Source organism: Triticum dicoccoides, chromosome 3B, assembly GCF_002162155.2.
Source record: "Triticum dicoccoides isolate Atlit2015 ecotype Zavitan chromosome 3B, WEW_v2.0, whole genome shotgun sequence".
In the NCBI taxonomy this organism is placed as follows: domain Eukaryota; kingdom Viridiplantae; phylum Streptophyta; class Magnoliopsida; order Poales; family Poaceae; genus Triticum; species Triticum dicoccoides.
Window position 1 is genome coordinate 803,982,287 of NC_041385.1, and position 21,273 is coordinate 804,003,559.

Genomic DNA, 21,273 nt, shown 5'->3' on the forward strand with positions numbered 1-21,273 from the left:
CAAGAGTGACATGTATGAAAAATTATGGAGGTGGCTTGCCACAAATATGATGCCAACTACATGATCATGCAAAGAGCAATATGACAATGATGGGGCGTGTCATAATAAATGGAACGATGGAAAGTTGCATGGCAATATATCTCGGAATGGCTATGGAAATGCCATAATAGGTAGGTATGGTGGCTGTTTTGAGGAAGGTAAATAATGGGTGCTTGATACCGGCGAAATTTGCACGGCATAATAGAGGCTAGCAATGGTGGAAGGGTGAGAGTGCGTATAATCCATGGACTCACATTAGTCATAAAGAACTCTTATACTTATTGCAAAAGTTTACTTGCCCTCGAAGCAAAGTACTACTATGCATGTTCCTAGGGGAAGGGTTGGTAGGAGTTAACCATCACGAGATTCCAACCTCCACACATGAGGAAGACAATTAAAAGAGCACCCCATGTAACAAATTTGTCACACAGCTTTTACCATGCGTGCATACTACGGGACTTGCCAACTTCTACACAAGTATTTCTCAATTTCATAATTACCCAACTAGCATGACTCTAACATTACCACCTTTATATCTCAAAACAATAATCAAGCATCAAATTAATCATAGTGTTTAATGCAGTTTCTATGATAGTTTTTATTATACCCAACTTGGATGCCCATCATTCTAGGACCAATTTTATAACCATAGCAAATACCATGCTGCTCTAAAAGACTCTCAAAATAATATAAGTGAAGCATGAGAGATCAACAATTTCTACAAAATCAAGCCACCGTCGTGCTCTAAAAAGTATAAGTGAAGCACAAGAGCAAAAACTATTTAGCTCAAAAGATATAAGTGAAGCACATAGAGTATTCTAATAAATTCCAAATCATGTGTGTCTCTCTCAAAAGGTGTGTATAGCAAGGATGACTGTGGTAAACTAAAAAGCAAACACTCATATCATACAAGACGCTCCAAGCAAAATACATATCATGTGGCGAATAAAAATATAGCTCCAAGTAAAGTTACCGATAGATGAAGATGAAAGAGGGGATGCCTTCCGGGGCATCCCCAAGCTTAGGCTTTTGGTTATCCTTGAATATCTTGGTGTGACATGGGCATCCCCAAGCTTAGGTTGTTTCCACTCCTTTTTCCATAGTCCATCAAATCCTTACCCAAAACTTGAAAACTTCACAACACAAAACTCAACGGGAAATCTCATAAGCTCCGTTAGTGCAAGAAAGAAAAACCACCACATAAGGTACTGTAATGAACTCATTATTTATTTATATTGGTGTTAAACCTACTGTATTCCAACTTCTCTATGGTTCATACCCCCCGATACTAGCCATATATGCATCAAAATAAGCAAACAACACACGAAAGACAGAATCTGTCAAAACAGAACAGTCTGTAGCAATCTGTAACTTTCGAATACTTATCGAACTCTAAAAATCCTACCAAAATAGGAAGTCCTGGACGATTTGTCTATTGATCTACTGCAAAATGTATCAACTAAAAAGCATGTTTCTGTGATTTATTAAAATTATTCTCGTGCGTGCAAAAGTTTCTGTTTTTCAGCAGAATCAATTTAACTATCACCGTAGGTTATCCTATAGGTTCTACTTGGCACAAACACTAATTAAAACATAAAACCACATCTAAACAGAGGCTAGATAAACTATTCATTGAATAACAGCAAGGAAAAATATTGGGTTGTCTCCCAACAAGCACTTTTCTTTAAAGCCTTTTAGCTAGGCATTGATAATTTTAATGATGCTCACATGAAAGACAAGAATTGAAGCGCAAAGAGAGCATCATGAAACACGTGACAATCACATCTAAGTCTAACATACTCCCTATGCATAGGCATATTATAAGCAAACAAATTTGCAAGGCAAGCAAAAACTAGCTGAAAGGATCGATATGGTTGACTAGAGGGGGGGTGAATAGGCAACTAACAATTTTAAGCTTTTCTTTAACAATTTAAACCTTGCGACAAAATAGGTTGTCTAGATATGCAACTACGTGGACAACCTATATGATGCAATGACAACTAGCACACAAGCAAGCAATAGATACAACACAAGTAAGCTTGCAAAAGTAAAGGCACGAAATAACCAAGAGTGGAGCCAGTAAAGACGAGGATGTGTTACCGAAGTTCCTTCCTTTTAAGGGGAAGTACGTCTCCGTTAGAGCGGTGTGGAGGCACAATGCTCCCCAAGAAGCCACTAGGGCCACTTTAATCTCATCATGCCCTCACACAATGCGAGATGCAGTGATTCCACTATTGGTGCCCTTGAAAGCGGCGACCAAACCTTTAAAAACAAGGATGGGGCAATCTCCACAACACTTGGAGGCTCCCAACAACACCACGAAGCTTCACCACAATGGATATGGCTTCGAGGTGACCTCAACCATCTAGGGTGCTCAAACACCCAAGAGTAACAAGATCCGCTAGGGATTAGTGGGGGAATCGAATATCTCTTTGTGGAAGTGTAGATCGGGCCCTTGTCACCCAATCCCGAGCAAATCAACAAGTTTGATTGTCTAGGGAGAGAGATCGGGCCAAAATGGAGCTTGGAGCAACAATGGAGCTTGGAGGTGGAAGAGGTAGTCAACTAGAGGTAGGAGACGCCCCTTTTATAGTTATGGAAAAGATCCAACCGTTATCCACATGTTCAGCCTGTGAAATGCGGTACTACCGCTCCAGGGGCGCGGTACTACCGCAAGGCCACGCGGTAGTACCGTGGAGGACCACGGTACTTCCGCGGCAGCAACAGAGGCCGGTACTTGCCTGACTGGGTGCAGTACTACTACTTGCACGGTACTACCGCTCCCCCTTGCGGTACTACCGCAAGGCAGGAAAGTCAATGCCTACGAAGAGCGCGGATGAAATAAATTACATCCGTGCCTACTTCCGCTGAAAATGAAACAGTGCAAAAGTCCGACGCGGTACTACCGCGCACGAGGCGCGGTACTACCGTGGAGGCGCGGATGTAAAAAATTACATCCGCTCCTACTACCGTGACGCAGCGATACTAGGTATGAGGGCCATGGTACTACGACTTCGGGGAAGCGGTACTACCGTGGCCTCCCGTGGTACTACCGCGCAGGACGTGCGGTACTACCGTGGGGGCGCGGATGTAAAAAATTACATCCGACCCTACTACCATACTGGAGCGGCACTAGGCCTGGGAGCCACGGTACTAAGGCCCCAGAGGAGCGGTACTACCGTGACCCCCAGCAGTACTACCGCAAGTACAGCAGTAGCCGTCAGATGAAGCACAACTAGGATAACGGAGAGATGCTCCAAAGTGCAAGGGAAAGGAAGGACATGTGTACGTGTTGATTCCACCCGAACCTTTCCGACGCGGACCCCCTCTTAATAGTACGGCTCTCCTACGACTCAAATCCACCAAAGAGAAACATAGAACAACGCCGTCTTCAACAGTCTTCGAGGGGCACCGAAACGTCTCGTGCCTAGAGATGAAGCGTCTGAGAAACTAAAGGCACATGATTAGTCCGCAAAAGCATTGTCATCAATCACCCAAACACTTAAGGGATAAATATGCTCTTACAATCTCCCCCTTTTTGGTGGATTGATGACAATACGGGATCTGCACATAGATGAGATAATATAGGGCACAGGCAAACCCCTCCTCTCTATAATATAGACGGGCTCCCCCTAGATGTGTGAAATCTAGATAGATGCTTTGGACTGCATCGCACACAACCTAGGATCAACACTCCCCCTATATTATAGAGACAAAGGCATGATAACTAACATCTAACATCTAAGCAGAGCATATCACAAAGGTAGCACAATATATCACAAGCTTGCTAAGATAGATAGAGTGCATATGTCTTACACCATATGAAGTAAAGCAACCCAAAGCAACTGAAATGAGGTTCAAAGAGAAATCAGCAAACACGAACAACGACACAAGACTCGCAAATCCCTACACTCTCTCTCTCCCTTTGGCATCGAGACGCCAAAAAGGCAGAGAGGACACCTACACACACGGGGTGGCTCAAGCAGGGAACTCATCCCAACCCTCTCCGTCGGACTCCTCGGCAGCAGGGATGGTCGCCTCGACGTCCTCCTCAGAATTAGTCCACCTGTAGCCTTGCTTCTCCATCCACTCGGCCTCTAGAGTGATGCGATCCTCAGAACCGCCAGACACATCCTCACCATAGAGCTGCAAGATCTTCTTGTCCCGGCGACGACTCTCCTTGGATGCCACGTGAGTCCTGTACTGGCCCTTGGCTTGCATGCAGAAAAGAGTCTTCATCTTGTCCTTCAGCTTCTTGGCCCACGAGGGCATAGAGGAACTATGGGAAGGCCTGGTAGCACGGTCCTCAGCAACATCCTCTGCGCCAACATCCTCCTCATCAACAGCATCCCTAGCAGTAGACTCCTCAGCGCGAGTAGTAGTGTTGGCCTAGTTGGACTTCACACGGAGAGAGATGGGATCATGGCGAATCCAGTCTGGCGCAAGGAACTCCTCACCAGGGAACATCTTCTCCCAAGTCTTCGATATCAGCAGAAACAGATAAGGACCATAGATAGGCACTTTGCGGTTGAACATCGCAAACCGAAGCTCACACCACATGATGTGTGAGATATCAAGTGGCTGAGTCTGAGACAACCGAGCCTCCTCGCAAATGAGCATCATGTCCACCATATAGGCATGAACCTTGTCCTTGTCACCAATGCGAGGGAACAAGGAGTTGCGGAAGATGCGATACATGATATCCAGAAAAGAGTTGAGCACAAACCCCGTCTTGCCATTGGCAAGCGCCTTCTCAACATAGTATGGCTGAAGCTTGTCCTTGTTAGCATACTCAGGATTAGCATGGGGGCGAACACCCACGGGAGTGTTGAGCCCGTCATCAGGAACGTGGAGCAGGTCCATGAACTCCTTCCAAGTAGCAGACATCATACGGCCATTGGTCATCCAGGTCATCCTCCGCTCCTCATTATGGTGAAAGTAGACTGAGGCAAAGAACTGACAGATGAGCTCAGGGTCATAGTCAAGGTGAAAAGAGATCACATTCTCAATACCAAACTGCTCCACCAGGTCCAGAGCTTCTCCAAAGTACGCACGATGCTGGTCCTTCCTCATGTGATGCATTTCTATCCATTTGACATCCACATAGGTATTCTGCTTGTTCTTGATGACATCCAGATAAATGAGAGTCTGTTGCTTGTTCCAAAATAGCTCACAACCTTTGATAGTGGCATGAGGGTTCACATACGGTTTGAGCTTCCTGAGACGGACAAACTCAGATAGGGGTATCTCGTCCATGCCCTTAGCGGGTTCCTTGTGCTTGCTAGGTGATGACTTGACATGGCGCTTGGGGGCAGAGCATCCCTCTGGTGCTTCACCTGGATTGCGCAGACGCTTGGAGCCCGTGTCACGACTAGGGTTGGAACGGCGAGAGCCACCACCTGAGACACACACACAAAACACGCACGAAACGCAAAAAGGATCAATGCAAAGACCACGGTAAAGCACAAGAAACACATAAAAAGTATACGTGAAAGTTGCCATGAGATAGATGTGAGCCACGGTAGTACTGCCTGAGCATGCGGTACTAAAATTTTAGTACCGCTCCAGGGCGCGGTAGTACCGTGCGAGGCACGGTAGTACCGTGGTTGGAGCGGTAGTAAAGTTTTAGTGCCATGGTGAGTGCGGTAGTACCGGACAAGCGGTAGTACCGCGCCAGATGGGCGGTAGTACCACACCGCGTCAGATCCAAACAACGGTTTGAATCTGAAAAGAACCGCGAAACCCCGGCAGTGCTACGGTAATCAAATCTAGCACAGGACAAAGTACAAGTATAATTCCTACGCAATACTACGCTCCTTCATCCTACTCTTGCAAAGATTAAGCCTAAGAATCTCAAGAACACACAAGTCTCCCCCAAAACCTAGAGACAACGAACACAACAAAAATGAGAAGGAGTTGGGGAAAGACCTTGGTCCATAGCAAGAGCACGTGGTGGGGAGCGATCCCACCGGTCGGAATCACGGGAGGGCAGCCGAAGGCGGAGATCCGGCGACGGATGCCGGCTCCGTTCTTGAGCGAGGGAGAGAGAGAGACGAGATGGGGAACGGGTGAATGGGTATGGGGGAGTTAGAACTCCCCCTGCCCGTCCTTATCCCCACTCGTCCGAGCTGTCGCGGTAGTACCGCATATCATTGCGGTAGTACCGCTTGGGCGGAAGTACCGCACCGAAGCGGTGGTACCGCTCTCCCAGGCGGCAGTAAAAAATTACTGCCGCGTGGGGACGGTAGTACCGTGATCCCCTCACGTGGTAGTACCATAGCAGGCTGCGGTAGTACCGTGAGCTCAAGAAAAAGCTGGTTTCGATACACAAAAAGAGGTCTTTGCAAAGAAACTTCTAGCACAAAAAGACACCACAAGAACACGAACAACCCAAAGGCAGAAAGACAACAAGAAGCAACCGCGCAACACAACCTCTCAAAAGGAGAGGGTGGTGGTCGGAGCCACCTATGTTTGAGTTAGTTGGTATGGCACCGCGAAGAATTATCCTTGGGCCCATGACCAAAACTCGTCTTTGAAGCACAAGTACCATCAAAAATGGCTAATGTGAAAGAGTTGATCGATTTATGCATAATGGGGGGAGGGAGAGTTCATTGAGAGAACAACACTCCCCCTATGTCCATGCCTATATCTAAACTAGACAACAAGTTGAGTGTGGTGGGGGTGCAAGGGTTCAAGTCACATTGCTTGAATCAATGATATTTAGCTCATGCCTTAACTCGCGAAGTCTTGATTCATCCAAGGGCTTAGTGAAAATATCTGCAATGTTATCATGAGTGTTGACATACTTGAGCTCGATCTCCCCTCGCCTAATGTGATCCCGGATGAAGTGATACCGAATCTCAATATGCTTCGTCTTGAAGTGTTGCACCGGGTTGAGAGAAATCTTGACGGCATTTTCATTGTCACACCAAAGAGGCACTTCGTCACAAATGACACCGTACTCCTTTAAAGTTTGCCTCATCCATAAGAGTTGTGCACAACAACTACCGGCCGCCACATATTCCGCTTCGGTGGACGAGAGAGACACACAACTTTGCTTCTTGGAAGACCAACTTACCAAAGAGCAACCAAGAAATTGGCACCCTCCGGAAGTGGACTTCCTATCCACCTTGTCTCCCGCCCAATCAGAATCCGTGAATCATTCAAGCTTGAAGTTAGCTCCTCTTGGGTACCATAGGCCAAAGTTTGGGGTATGAGCCAAATATCGAAAGATTCGCTTGACCGCCACAAAGTGGCTTTCCTTTGGTGCACCTTGGAACCGTGCACACATTCCCACACTCAACATGATATCCGATCTAGATGCACAAAGGTAAATCAAGGAACCAATCATAGAGCGATATACCTTTTGATCCACTGCTTTACCATTGGGATCAATGTCAAGTTGGCACTTGGTGGGCATCGGAGTAGAGGCCGGCTTGACATCACTTAGCTTGAATCTCTTAAGCATGTCTTGAGTGTATTTGGCTTGGTTGATGAAGGTACCTTCTCTTCTTTGTTTGATATCAAAACCAAGGAAGAACTTCAACTCTCCCATCGAAGACATCTTGAACTTAGAGGTCATGAGAGCGGCAAATTCTTCATTGAAAGCATTGTTAGGGGAACCAAAGATAATGTCATCAACATATAGTTGGCACACAAATAAATCCCCTTTGACCTTCTTAGTAAAAAGAGTGGGATCAATTTGCCCTACTTCAAATCCACGATCTTGTAACAACTCGGTAAGGTGGTCATACCACGCACGTGGGGCTTGTTTAAGGCCATAGAGTGCCTTATCAAGTTGATACACATGATCCGGGAAGTAAGGATCCTCGAGCCCGGGGGGTTGCTTGACATAAACCAACTCATTAATAGGACCATTAAGAAAAGCACTTTTCACATCCATTTGTTGTAACTTAAAGTTGTGATGGGAAGCATAAGCAATCAACAAACGAATGGATTCAAGGCGAGCAACGGGAGCAAAGGTTTCACCGTAGTCGGTACCCTCGACTTGGGAGTAGCCTTGTGCTACCAATCTTGCCTTGTTGTGAATGATGTTCCCATGAGCATCTTGCTTGTTCTTGAAGATCCACTTGGTTCCAATGACGTTATGGTTCCCCGAAGGCCTTGGCACCAACCTCCACACCTTGTTGTACTCGAAGTTGTTGAGTTCTTCATGCATGGCATTGAGCCAATCCGAGTCTTCGAGCGCCTCATAGACCTTTTGGGGTTCAACACAAGAGACAAACGCATGATGTTCACAATAGTTTGCTAATTGTCTATGAGTGCTTACCCCCTTTCTTAGGCTTCCAACCACATTCTCCATGAGATGGCCTTTGGTGGTGAGTTTGGAAGCAATCTTCGCGGCACGATGCTCTAATTCCTCCTCAGATGTGGAAGGAGGAGGGTTAACTTGATCATCTTGAGCGCCGTCTTGAGCTTGAGCTTGCTCATGATCTTGAACTTACTCGAGGGGGAGAACTTGACCTTGGGCATCATTTGGAGGTTCACCATCATCTTGAGATTGATCTTGCCCTTGGTCTTGTTCCCGAGGTTGAGGGCCTACACTTTGTTCTTCGGAAGCGTGTGGGTCTTGAGTAGGTGAAGGCTCCACTTGAGTGGAGCATTGTCCTTCTCCTTCGGCCACAAGGGGTTCCTCAATGGGTAGAATATGACCAATACCCATTCTTCTTATGGCTTGGGGAGGAATTTCATCACCTACATCACAAGTACCACTTTGCTCCACTTGGGAGTCGTTATTTTCGTCAAACTCCACGTTACACGTCTCCTCAATGAGTCCGGTGGACTTGTTGAGAACACGGTATGCATGAGAGTTTGTAGCATAACCAACAAATATGCCCTCATAAGCTTTAGCCTCAAATTTAGACAAACAAACACCTTTCTTGAGAATGAAACACTTACACCCGAACACCCGGAAGTACTTGAGATTGGGCTTGTTTCCGGTGAGTATCTCATAAGGAGTCTTGTTCAAGCCTTTGTGGAGATAGAGCCGATTGGATGCATGACATGCGGTGTTGATGGCTTCGGCCCAAAAGTTGTATGGAGACTTGAACTCCGACATCATGGTCCTTGCCGCATCCATCAACGTCCGGTTCTTCCTCTCCGCAACACCATTTTGTTGAGGGGTATATGGTGCAGAATATTGATGCTTGATCCCCTCATCACTAAGAAACTCATCCAAGGTGTAGTTCTTGAACTCGGTGCCGTTGTCACTTCTTATTGTCAAGATCTTTGCATTATGTTGACGTTGAGCTTCATTTGCAAAGTCGATGACAGTTTGTTGAGTCTCACTCTTCCTCTTGAAGAAGTATACCCAAGTGTATCTTGAATAATCATCCACAATCACCAAGCAATACTTTCTACCCCCAAGACTATCAAAGGATGGAGGCCCAAAGAGGTCCATGTGCAGGAGCTCCAAGGGTCTCTTCGAGTAGATGATAGTCGTGGGAGGGTGAACCGTCTCATGAAGCTTTCCTTCGATACAAGCACTGCAAGCACGATCTTTGGCAAAACTAACATTTGTTAGTCCACGGACATGGTCCCCCTTGAGAAGACTTTGCAAAGATCTCATATTGACATGGGCTAAACGGCGATGCCAAAGCCATCCCACATCAACTTTAGCCATTAGGCATGTCGCGGTCTTAGTGGGTTGCTCCGAAAAGTTAATCACATAGAGACCGTTCTCGACATGCCCAACAAAGGCTACTTTAAGAGTCTTGCTCCACAAGAGGGACACGGTATCAATATCAAAGAAGGTGGCAAAGCCCATGAGTGCGAGTTGACGAACGGAAAGTAAATTGAACGCAAGGTACTCAACAAGCATGACTTTCTTGATCGTTAGATCATGAGAAATGACAACCTTGCCAAGACCCAATACCTTATAATGTGAGGCATCACCCCACTCGACATTGGTGGGCATAGATGGGATCTTTTACACGTCCACCACCAAGTCCTTGCTCCCAGTCATATGATTTGTTGCTCCACTATCGAGCAACCATGATCCCCCACCGGAAGCAAACACCTACAAGAGATCAATGCTTGGTTTTAGGTACCCATTTAGTAATGGGTCCTTTGATGTTAGTAACAAGGGTCTTAGGAACCCAAATAGACCATTCAATGTACTCATAAGAAGAACCAACAAAATTAGCATAAACATGCCCATCACTAGCACGGCACAACACATAAGAGGGGTTAAAGTCGCCAGCTTTGTTGGGAGAGATGGCTTTGCGCTCTTATGCATCACCACTCTTCACATTGTTCTTCTTCTCCTTAGGAGCACCCTCTCCCTCCTTCACAAAGGTTTGCTTGAGCGGGGGAGGTTGTTTGGTCTTGTTATTCTTCTCCTTGTTCTTCTTCTTGTTCTTGGACTTGGGTGAAAACCCAACTCCCTCCTTGCCCACAACTTCCTTTTGATTGCTCAAAAGGTCATTTAGGTTCTTATCACCTTGTATGCATGACACAAGACCTTTCTCGAGTTGTTCCTTCAACTTGGCATTCTCCTCCACAATATGCACATGCTCACAACACGGGTTAGTAGCATTTGCATTATCAATTAAGACCATGTGAGGAAATGTGGCCTTTTCCTTGGTTATCTTAACTTGGAGTTGAGCATGAGACTCCTTGAGGTTTGCATGAGCACCTTTCAAGACCTTATGGGCCTTGTCAAGTACATCAAACTCCTCCTTGAGTCTAGCATGATCAATCCCAAGCTTAGCCTTCTCGGAAGTTAGAACACGAGACACAACAAGAGCATGATCAAGATCTTTCTTTAATTTGGCATGGTCATCGTTGTGTGACTCCTCAAGAGCCAAACGATGCCCACGCTCTTCCTCAAGAGCATTAGAGAGATCCGATATCTCATCGGCATAGTCACGACTATGACCTTCCATCTTAGAGATGGTTTCTTCGTGAGCCTCGATCATGTCATTGGCTTCACCAAGTTGTTCCAAGAGAGCAACGAAGTGCTTCTTGGATTTGCCCTTGAGCTTACTCATGAAGGACTCAAATTCATTTACCTCCTCATTAGACCCCTTACCATCATCAAAGCCAACCGTTGAAGAAGGATTAGGAATAATGGTAGTTTTGATGTTGGGGGTTACCTTGTTGGTGGCCTTAGCCATGAGGCACTTGGCAGTGATGTTCTCGTTGGGTGAATCAAAAAGAGACACCCGGGGAGTTGTGGCAATGGCAACGGATGCCATGGCCATTGCTTCACTATCTTCATCATCATCGTCATCCTCACGGTATTCTTCTTGAACCACCAACCCGCGAGTAGGAGTCTTCTTGGTGAAGTTGTTCTTGTTGGGGAAGGACTTGGCCTTGTCTTTTCGGATGAACTTGCCACCATTGTCTTCCCGCTTCTCGTAAGGACAATCCGCAACGAAATGGCTCACATTGCCATAGTTGAAACAAGTTCTAACTCGTTGCTTGCCCTTGAGGCCACTTGAGTTGTTCTTGTTGAAGTTGGGTCTTGTATTCTTCTTGCTCCAGAATTGTCTTGAGCAAGAGCCATGTGCTCATGATAATCATATTTTGTGTCTTCGGGGTTGCTCTCATCATCTTCTTCTTCTTCCTCATCTTCCACATTGACCTTGGCCTTCAAGGCAAGGTTGGGCTTCTTTGCCCTTTGAGAACAAAGCACCGCATTGTCGGCGGTCTTGTCCAAGATGCTCATTGCAACGAACTCATCCAACACTTCACTTGAGGTCATGGAGTGGAAGTCCGGTCTTTGACGAATGACGGAGGACATGGCCTTGTTGTAGGGCATCATGGCCTTGAGGAACTTGCGCTTGATCCAATTGTCATCCATGTCCTTGCTCCCATGATCTCGGAGTGCGACCGCGAGTTTGGTCACTCTTCGAAAGAGCTCACGAGGTTCTTCATCTTCTTTCATTGCAAACTCATCGGCTTCATCTTGCACCACTTCATAGTTGGAGCGTTGAATGCTAGCACTTCCTCGATAGAGAGACACAACACATTTCCATGCGTCTTTAGCCATGGCATGAGGACGAAGATGAGGGAGATCTTCGGGAAGGATTGCATCTTGGATGATGAAGAGAGCACTCTCATTGAATTGATTATCCACGGCTTCTCGGGGGGTGAAGTTGCTTGGGTCATGTGGATAGAAACCTTCTTCTATAATTCTCCAAAGATTAGTATTCACATGTTTTAAATGATGCTTGAAACGATACACCCAAGCATCAAAATCCTCATTTTTCACAATCTTAGGAGGAGGACCGGCATGATTTAAATGAGTAGTGGGAATCGGTCCACCATAAGTAGGAGGTTCCACATGGGCAAAGATGCTGGAGCCATTTCTACCACTAGTAGAAGGACCTTTTTCACTATTAGCTTCCCCCTTGTCGGAGGTGGCATCCGTCACCTTGTTAGTGGGATCACCCACTTTCATCGGTGAGGTGGATAGTTTAAGTCCTTCTAGGAATTCAGAAAACATGCTTTTAACCTCGGCCATCATGGAGGTTTTCAATGTGTCTAAAGCCACATTGAATTCCTCACATGAGACTGAGGTTCCCCCATCGGCCGTAGATGAGATAGGATTCACACCGGAGTGCTCCTCCACAGCGTCGTTGGTGTCAACCATACTCTTCGAACGGCAAAGTCCTTAATAAAGAGACGAGGCTCTGATACCAATTGAAAGGATCGATATGATTGACTAGAGGGGGGTGAATAGGCAACTAACAATTTTTAAGCTTTTCTTTAACAATTTAAACCTTGCGACAAAATAGGTTGTCTAGATATGCAACTACGTGGACAACCTATATGATGCAATGACAACTAGCACACAAGCAAGCAATAGATACAACACAAGTAAGCTTGCAAAAGTAAAGGCACGAAATAACCAAGAGTGGAGCCGGTGAAGACGAGGATGTGTTACCGAAGTTCCTTCCTTTTAAGGGGAAGTACGTCTCCGTTAGAGCGGTGTGGAGGCACAATGCTCCCCAAGAAGCCACTAGGGCCACCGTAATCTCCTCACGCCCTCACACAATGCGAGATGCCGTGATTCCACTATTGGTGCCCTTGAAGGCGGCGACCGAACCTTTACAAACAAGGATGGGGCAATCTCCACAACACTTGGAGGCTCCCAACAACACCACGAAGCTTCACCACAATGGAGTATGGCTTCGAGGTGACCTCAACCGTCTAGGGTGCTCAAACACCCAAGAGTAACAAGATCTGCTAGGGATTAGTGGGGGAATCGAATATCTCTTGGTGGAAGTGTAGATCGGGCCCTTGTCACCCAATCCCGAGCAAATCAACAAGTTTGATTGGCTAGGGAGAGAGATCGGGCCAAAATGGAGCTTGGAGCAACAATGGAGCTTGGAGGTGGAAGAGGTTGTCAACTAGAGGTAGGAGACGCCCCTTTTATAGTTATGGAAAAGATCCAACCGTTATCCACATGTTCAGCCTGCGAAATGCGGTACTACCGCTCCAGGGGCGCGGTACTACCGCAAGGCCACGCGGTACTACCGTGGAGGACCACGGTACTTCCGCGGCAGCAGCAGAGGCCGGGACTTGCCTGACTGGATGCAGTACTACCGCTTGCGCGGTACTACCGCTCCCCCTTGCGGTACTACCGCAAGGCAGGAAAGTCAATGCCTACGAAGAGCGTGGATGAAATAAATTACATCTGTGCCTACTTCCGCTGAAAATGAAACAGTGCAAAAATCCGACGCGGTACTACCGCGCACGAGGCGTGGTACTACCGTGGAGGCGCGGATGTAAAAAATTACATCCGCTCCTACTACCGTGATGCAGCGGTACTAGGTATGAGGGCCAGGGTACTACGACTCCGGGGGAGCGGTACTACCGTGGCCTCCCGCGGTACTACCGCGCAGGACGTGCGGTACTACCGTGGGGGCGCGGATGTAAAAAATTACAACCGCCCCTACTACCGTATCGGAGCGGCACTAGGCCTGGGAGCCACAGTACTAAGGCCCCAGAGGAGCGGTACTACCGCAGGAGCTTGCGGTACTATCGCTCCATAGAGCAGTACTACCGCAAGTGCAGCAGTAGCCGTCAGATGAAGCACAACTAGGATAACAGAGAGATGCTCCAAAGTGCAAGGGAAAGGAAGGACATGTGTACGTGTTGATTCCACCCGAACCTTTCCGACGCGGACCCCCTCTTAATAGTACGGCTCTCCTACGACTCAAATCAACCAAAGAGAAACGTAGAACAACGCCGTCTTCAACAGTCTTCGAGGGGCACCAAATCGTCTCGTGCCTAGAGATGAAGCGTCTGAGAAACTAAAGGCACACGATTAGTCCGCAAAAGCATTGTCATCAATCACCAAAACACTTAAGGGATAAATATGCTCTTACACTAGCATATGCAAGGAAGAAGAAAGAGACGATAGCAATCTCAACATGACGAGAGGTAATTTAGTAAGATAAAAATTTCTACGACCATATTTTCCTCTCTCATAATAATTACATGTAGGATCATAGGCAAATTCAACTAAATGGCTATCACATAACATATTCTCAACACGATCCACATGCATGTGAAGTTGACACTCTTCCAAAATAGTGGGATTATCATTAACTAAAGTCATGACCTCTCCAAACCCACTTTTATCAAAAATACCATAAGATTGAACATTCTCCAAATATGTGGGATCTAAAGTTGACACTCTTCCAAACCCACTTTCAATATTATTGCAAACACTATTATAAATCTCATATTCATCATGGGGCTTAAATAAATTTTCAAGATCATAAGAAGAGTCACCCCAATCATGATCATTGCAACCAGTAGTAGACATAGCAAAACTAGCATCCCCAAGCTTAGGGTTTTGGATATTATTAGCACAATTTACATCAAGAGAATTTAAAATAAAAACATTGCAATCATGCTTTTTATTCAAGGAGCTATCGTGAATCTCTTCATTAATTTCTTCATCACAGTTTTCTGATTCACAAATTCAAGCAAAACCTCATAAAGATAATCTAGTGCACTCAAATCACTAGGATTTGGTCCAACATAATTGGATCTCTTAAAAAGATTGGCAAGCGGATGAGGATCCATAGATCTTAGGTTCTCTGTTTAGCAATAAATAAACAACTATTCCGAGCAAACGAGCCAAGTAAGACATCAAAGCAAACAAAAAGACGAACAGAAGAAGGGCGAATAAAACGGCAAGGGTGAAGTGGGGGAGAGGAAAACGAGAGGCAAACAACAAATAATGTAATGCGAGGGAGATGAGTTTGTGATGGGTACTTGGTATGTCTTGACTTGAGCGAAGACCTCCCCGATAACGGCGCCAGAAATCCTTCTTGCTACCTCTTGAGCACTACGTTGGTTTTCCCTTGAAGAGTAAAGGGTGATGCAGCAAAGTAGCGAAAGTACTTCCCTCAGTTTTTGAGAACCAAGGTATCAATCCAGTAGGAGGCTCCTCAAAAGTCCCTCGTACCTACACAAACAGACCTCGCAACCAACGCGATAAAGGGGTTGTCAATCCCTTCACGGTAACTTGCGAAAGTGAGATCTGATAGAGATAATAAGATAAGATAAATATTTCTGGTATTTTTATGATATAGATTGGAAAGTAAAGATACAAATAAAAGTAGATGGAAAACTTATATGATAAAAGATAGACCCGGGGGCCATAGGTTTCACTAGTGGCTTCTCTCAAGATAGCATATGGTGGGTGAACAAATTACTATCGAGCAATTGATAGAAAAGTGCATAGTTATGAGATTATCTAGGCATGATCATGCATATAGGCACCACGTCCGTGACAAGTAGATCGAAACGATTCTGCATCTACTACTATTACTCAACACATCGACCGACTCCTGCCTGCATCTAGAGTATTAAGTTCATGAAGAACAGAGTAACGCGTTAAGAAAGATGACATGGTGTAGAGGGATAAACTCATGCAATATGATATAAACCCCATCTTTTTATCCTCGATGGCAACAATACAATACGAGCCTTGCTGCCCCTGCTGTCACTAGGAAAGGACACCACAAGATTGAACCCAAAGCTAAGCACTTCTCCCATTGCAAGAAAGATCAATCTAGTAGGCCAAACCAAACTGATAATTCGAAGAGACTTGCAAAGATAACAAATCATACATAAAAGAATTTAGAGGAGATTCAAATATTTCTCATAAATAAACTTGATCATAAACTCACAATTCATCGGATCTCGACAAACACACCGTAAAAAGAGTTACATCGAATAGATCTCCAAGAAGATCGAGGAGAACTTTGTATTGAGATTCAAAGAGAGAGAAGAAGCCATCTAGCTAATAACTATGGACCCGAAGGTCTGTGGTAAACTACTCACAACTCATCAGAGAGGCCTTGGAGATGATGTAGAGGCCCTCCGTGGTCGATTCCCCCTCCGGTGGTGCGCCGGCGAAGGCTCCAAGATGGGATCTCAGAGATACAGAAGGTTGCGGCGGTGGAAATAGTTTTTCGTAGTGCTCCTGGATGTTTTCAGGGTACGTGGTATAGGACAAATTTTATCTACAAGCAGTGGTAGTTACCACCTAGCTGTATGGATGCCATGTGTCCTCTGTAGTTCTAGCCTAATCGGGTTAAGGGATTGTTACAGATCCATTAGCGTTTCATCTACCTTGAATTATTTTACCGATTAAGTAAATAGCTTCACACGTTCGTTCAACAACTTGCGGCAGTTTCGGCTAGGCATCTGGTTGGATAGATAAGATGCGGCTACCTTGTGAATAGGGTATGCATGCACCACCCATGCAGTGGGTTGGAGTATATAGTTTTTTTAACAGTATGGAGTATTTTTCCCGGGAACAGTATGGAGTATATAGTATGTAAAGAAAGGAGTATACAATATATACTACGAACGGAGTATATATCCTAAAATGGACGGAGAATATAGTGTGAGTATATGTAGTATTTTTAGGGTACGTAGTATGAAGTATATAGTTTAACAATTACTTTGTAAGGAATTTCATCGTAAGTAATCGCCACATCCACGTCAATTTTAATCAGTGTCATTGCAATGTCGTGTGTTAAGCATGGTTTTCACTTTCAGTGAGATTTCAGTGAAATTCGCTGAATTTCAGTCATTTCAGCAAACACTGAAATATTACGTTTCGGCCAAAATATTTCAGCAATTTCAGTATAGCAGAATAATTCCAATATTTTTCGAAATATTTTTAAATTTTTTCAAATTTTTAATTGAATTCAAGTGAATATTTCGGTCATTTGGCTGAAATGGAAACTGAAATCACTGAAATTCACTGAATTTCAGTGATTTCGGTTGATGCTGAAATTTTTCTGAAACTGAAATTGAAAACCATGGTGTTAAGTAGATTGTATGGCATCTAAGTATAGCCAGTATAAAGTATATAAAAAAGGAAGTATGGAGTATCTGTATTCAAGTCGTATGGAGAACGTCATTTACAATAGAGAGATTTTTTTTGGCGACAACAATCAAGAGTATGTTTACATCTAGCTAAAGCATCCGATCATTATGAAGTAAATGGCGTGTACGTAAATGATGCAGACATGATGCCACATGTGTATCATAATGAGATACTCCTGGGCCTCAGTATGGAGTAGTAGCAAGTAGTATGTGAATTAGGTACCTAGTGTGTACGTAACTAGGGTATGGAGTATCTGCTTTATTGGAGTACGAGAAGAGTATGTCAATGAAATTAAATTAGAGTATAATTAAGTGTGGCAATTTGTATGTCCATGACATACCACTAATCCACTATGGAAGTTAGTTTATTCATCACACGGGGAGAGTATATTCAAGAAGGTAGTATGGTGTATAATGAAGAACGACAGTATGGAGTATAATACAAAAATTCTACTATGAACAATTCAAACTAAAAAAAGCATAGTATGAAGTATATCTCTTAGTATATCACATCAATGTGCAAAATGGTACAACTGATTCATCATATACACTATTGTCTTCCTCCATCGTTGCATGTGGCCATGTTCTAACACGTTGTCTCACTATGGAGTTTGTTGTGCCAGCATATCTATTGCAACCGTACGTTGCCGCCACGACGGAGCAGTAGCACTCCTTGTGTGTCGTTTATGTCGCCATGCCCGCCACCGCGCCAGGACAGTCAATCAGTTACCTATCAGCTGTGAGCAGTTGTACATCGTTATTGCCGCCGCCGTGCGGGAGCAATCTCATGTGGGATGCTCCTTGTAAATTACCACGCTTCACATCCTTGGTCTCGCGTCGCCGGCAAACTCTCAGATGAGTATGCGCTCTCACATCTAGAGGAAGATAGCAAATCCAGATACATTAAAAAGAAATTACCAAATCCAGGGAAAGCTAATGTTCTCATAAAATATTGATGTGTACCTCTTTGTCATTACTAATTCACATTCTCCGCCGCCGCACCTGATTTGGAGCAGCAACATCGCCGCCGCCGTATATACTTCTTGGCGTCGATATAAAAAACTGGTCAACAAACCAATGATCTTGTGGGCACGGTCCCCTCTAATCTACCATTTTTATAGCCAAGAAAATAGGGACTTCAACTAACAGCTCGAGCGGGGCAGCTGCATCCACCTTTTTTCGCCAGCAACCCGTTAATATTAGCATCAATCTAAATGCAATCCGAGGGTAACGGTGGTGGGGGTAACTACCACCTAATGGTAGGATGCATTTTCCATATATATATATATATATATATATATATGTGTGTGTGTGTGTGTGTGTGTGTGTGTGTGTGTGTGTGTGTGTGTGTGAAGGAGGTAGGTCAGGGGAGCCACGAGGGGCCCACGAGGGTGGGGGGCGCCCACCCCCCTATGGCGCGCTCTCCTGCCTCGTGGCCGCCTCGGCTGCTTCTTGACGTCCACTCCAAGTCTCCTGGATTGCGTTTGTTTCAAAAAGATCGCTCCCGAAGGTTTCATTCTGTTTGGACTCCGTTTGATATTCCTTTTCTTCGAAACACTTAAATAGGCAAAAAACAGCAATTTGGGTTGGGCCTCCGGTTAGTAGGTTGGTCCCAAAAATGATATAAAAGTGTAAAGTAAAGCTCATAAATATCCAAAACGGATAATATAATATCGTGGAACAATCAAAAATTATAAATACGTTGGAGACGTATCACACATACCTCGGTTCCCTTCTGAAAATTATCTTATAGGGTTCAGAATCTACCTGACCTGATACATAAAATGGATGAAATCAATGATAGACTCTTGCCAAGTTTTTTGGGGAAACAAAAGCAAGCAACTCATAGGATACGTTGGTTGGGCTCGGAAAATCGATTTAACCATGACTTCTCTACCTGATTTGGACAATCCTTGCCCCTTTCATCATGTAACTCTTGCAGTTGATCGTTACATTATATATTTTTCTTAAATAGTTTGGATTGCTTACCACATGTGTCACGCGTATAGTGCTTAAATATCCCTTCCTTCGAAGAAGACTGGGTTGTGGTCGAGCCAGCTAGCACATCATCCCGACACATAGATTCGTCTCTTCAGATAGGAAAAATGGTAATATTGGTTAATGTCAAAGGGAGAATGATAAACAATCAACCTAGGTGATGAGACTATTGAAGAAGCCTTTACGACTGATGAATAAATAAAAACTAACTAAAAATGCATCAAGTAAGTTGCGAGAGGGCTTAATCCACCGTTGGTTGGCACTTTAATATTCGTGCAAATCATATTTGCCCAATTTTCCACCAGGCCTCGCCGCAGCAGCCCAAAATTCAGGTCAAACCCTAAGATTCGCCGTCGCCGGCGAGCACCTGCGATGGCTGGCGGCGGCGCTGGATCCGTGGTGAACGGGACGCCGCGCAGGCGCGACCATGCCGCCGTCCCCGCCCCCCTCCCTGACGAGGTCGTCCAGTGGGAAATCCTCGTCCGCGTGCCGGCGAAGGAGCTCCTCCGCTGCCGCGCGGCCTGCCGCTCCTGGCGTCGCCTCGCCTCCGACGCCGCGTTCCTGATGGCCCACCACCGCCGCCAGCCATCCCTCCCGCTGGTCTTCTTCCGCACCAGGAGTAACGACTACGCCGCCCACGCCGTGGTTGATGCCTTGGATATCCGGCGAACCCCCGCCGCTCGCCGGCCCGTCCTCGGGTTCGACGACTACAACAAAGATCGACGTAGCTTCACCATCCACGCCTCCTGCGACGGGCTCCTCCTCCTTTCCCTCTCCAACCACCGCTTCTACATCTGCAACCCGGCGACGCGCCAGTGGCTCCAGCTCCCGGATCTGACCGGCGGCAGTGTCGCGGCCCTGTACCCTCACCGCCCGTCGGGCGACTACCGTGTCCTCTTCTGGAAGTATCCAGACAACAAGAGCTGCAGGGTCGCCTACTACGTCCTCACCGTCAGCTCGTTCCAGGGACAACAGCGATGCATCGGGCTGCCAGTGGCCTCGCCATCCATGAACAAGGACAGGTCCTGGTGGCACCTTCAAGCCTCCGAGCACCCGCCTCTCCTGCTACATGGCTGCCTACATTGGCATGCTTTCAACAGCAAGATAGTAATTTTCGACACGGTGGCAGAGTCATTCAGCTGGGCGCAATCTCCCACAGCCACCAGCTCGGCACATCTGCTTCAGATGGATGGTATGCTCGGCATCGGCTGCATAGATACGGCTACCATGACCGCGAAAGCGTGGGTGTTGGAGGACTACGAGGCAGAAGTATGGTCATCAAAGTACCGGACGGAATTGCCGGAGGAGGAGATGATGGAAGATGGTAAATGTGTTCAGTGTCTATACGGCAAGGTTGTGTCTGAGAACGGAGATATGCTGCTAATCGGTCGCATTTGTTGGTCCCTCTCCCTGTTTCACTGTGACAACAAGGGCGACTTGATCCAGAAATTCCTATGGGAGAACGTTGATCCAAAGCTTCTCGGGATCTCTTTCAAAGAGAGCCTAGTCAGGCATCCATTCTTCCAGAGGAAAGATGGCAGCCGTGTGAGGCTGCCACGCTTTCTCCGAGGGCTGTAGGGGAGCTAGCACTGGTGCTTCTTCTTGATGGTCTCCTTGCTTACTATCGCTGTGAGTATCTAGCTAGAAAATACTCCCTTTGTGACCTAAAACGTCTTATAAAAGTTTACAAGAGGGAGTAATTACTAAGTAGGAGGGAGGTTGGACTCTTTGCTTGTCTATATATGTACTCTAGATACATCCATTTGAGCGACAAGTAATTCCGGACGGAGGGAGTATGATCCAAATGTTAATGCATGCCTGCACTCACACCATGCTTATTCAAAATTT

The 21,273-nt window shown here is 45.8% G+C and overlaps 1 protein-coding gene and 1 long non-coding RNA gene across 2 annotated transcripts; one reads left to right on the forward strand and one right to left on the reverse strand.

Annotated features, from left to right (window-relative positions):
* Nucleotides 1-17,890: 17,890 nt before the first annotated feature.
* On the reverse strand, nucleotides 17,891-18,479 carry LOC119282352. Its single transcript, XR_005138715.1, has 2 exons — nucleotides 18,391-18,479; nucleotides 17,891-18,302 (listed from the first exon to the last, which is right to left on the reverse strand). It is a non-coding gene; the product is annotated as an uncharacterized LOC119282352 (long non-coding RNA).
* A 1,318-nt stretch (nucleotides 18,480-19,797) lies between these two features.
* On the forward strand, nucleotides 19,798-21,048 carry LOC119280099 (F-box protein At5g49610-like). The gene has a single exon (XM_037561074.1). It carries the CDS (start codon nucleotides 19,798-19,800, stop codon nucleotides 21,001-21,003), a length of 1,206 nt encoding a protein of 401 aa, XP_037416971.1. The 3' UTR covers nucleotides 21,004-21,048.
* The last annotated feature ends 225 nt before the right edge of the window (nucleotides 21,049-21,273 follow it).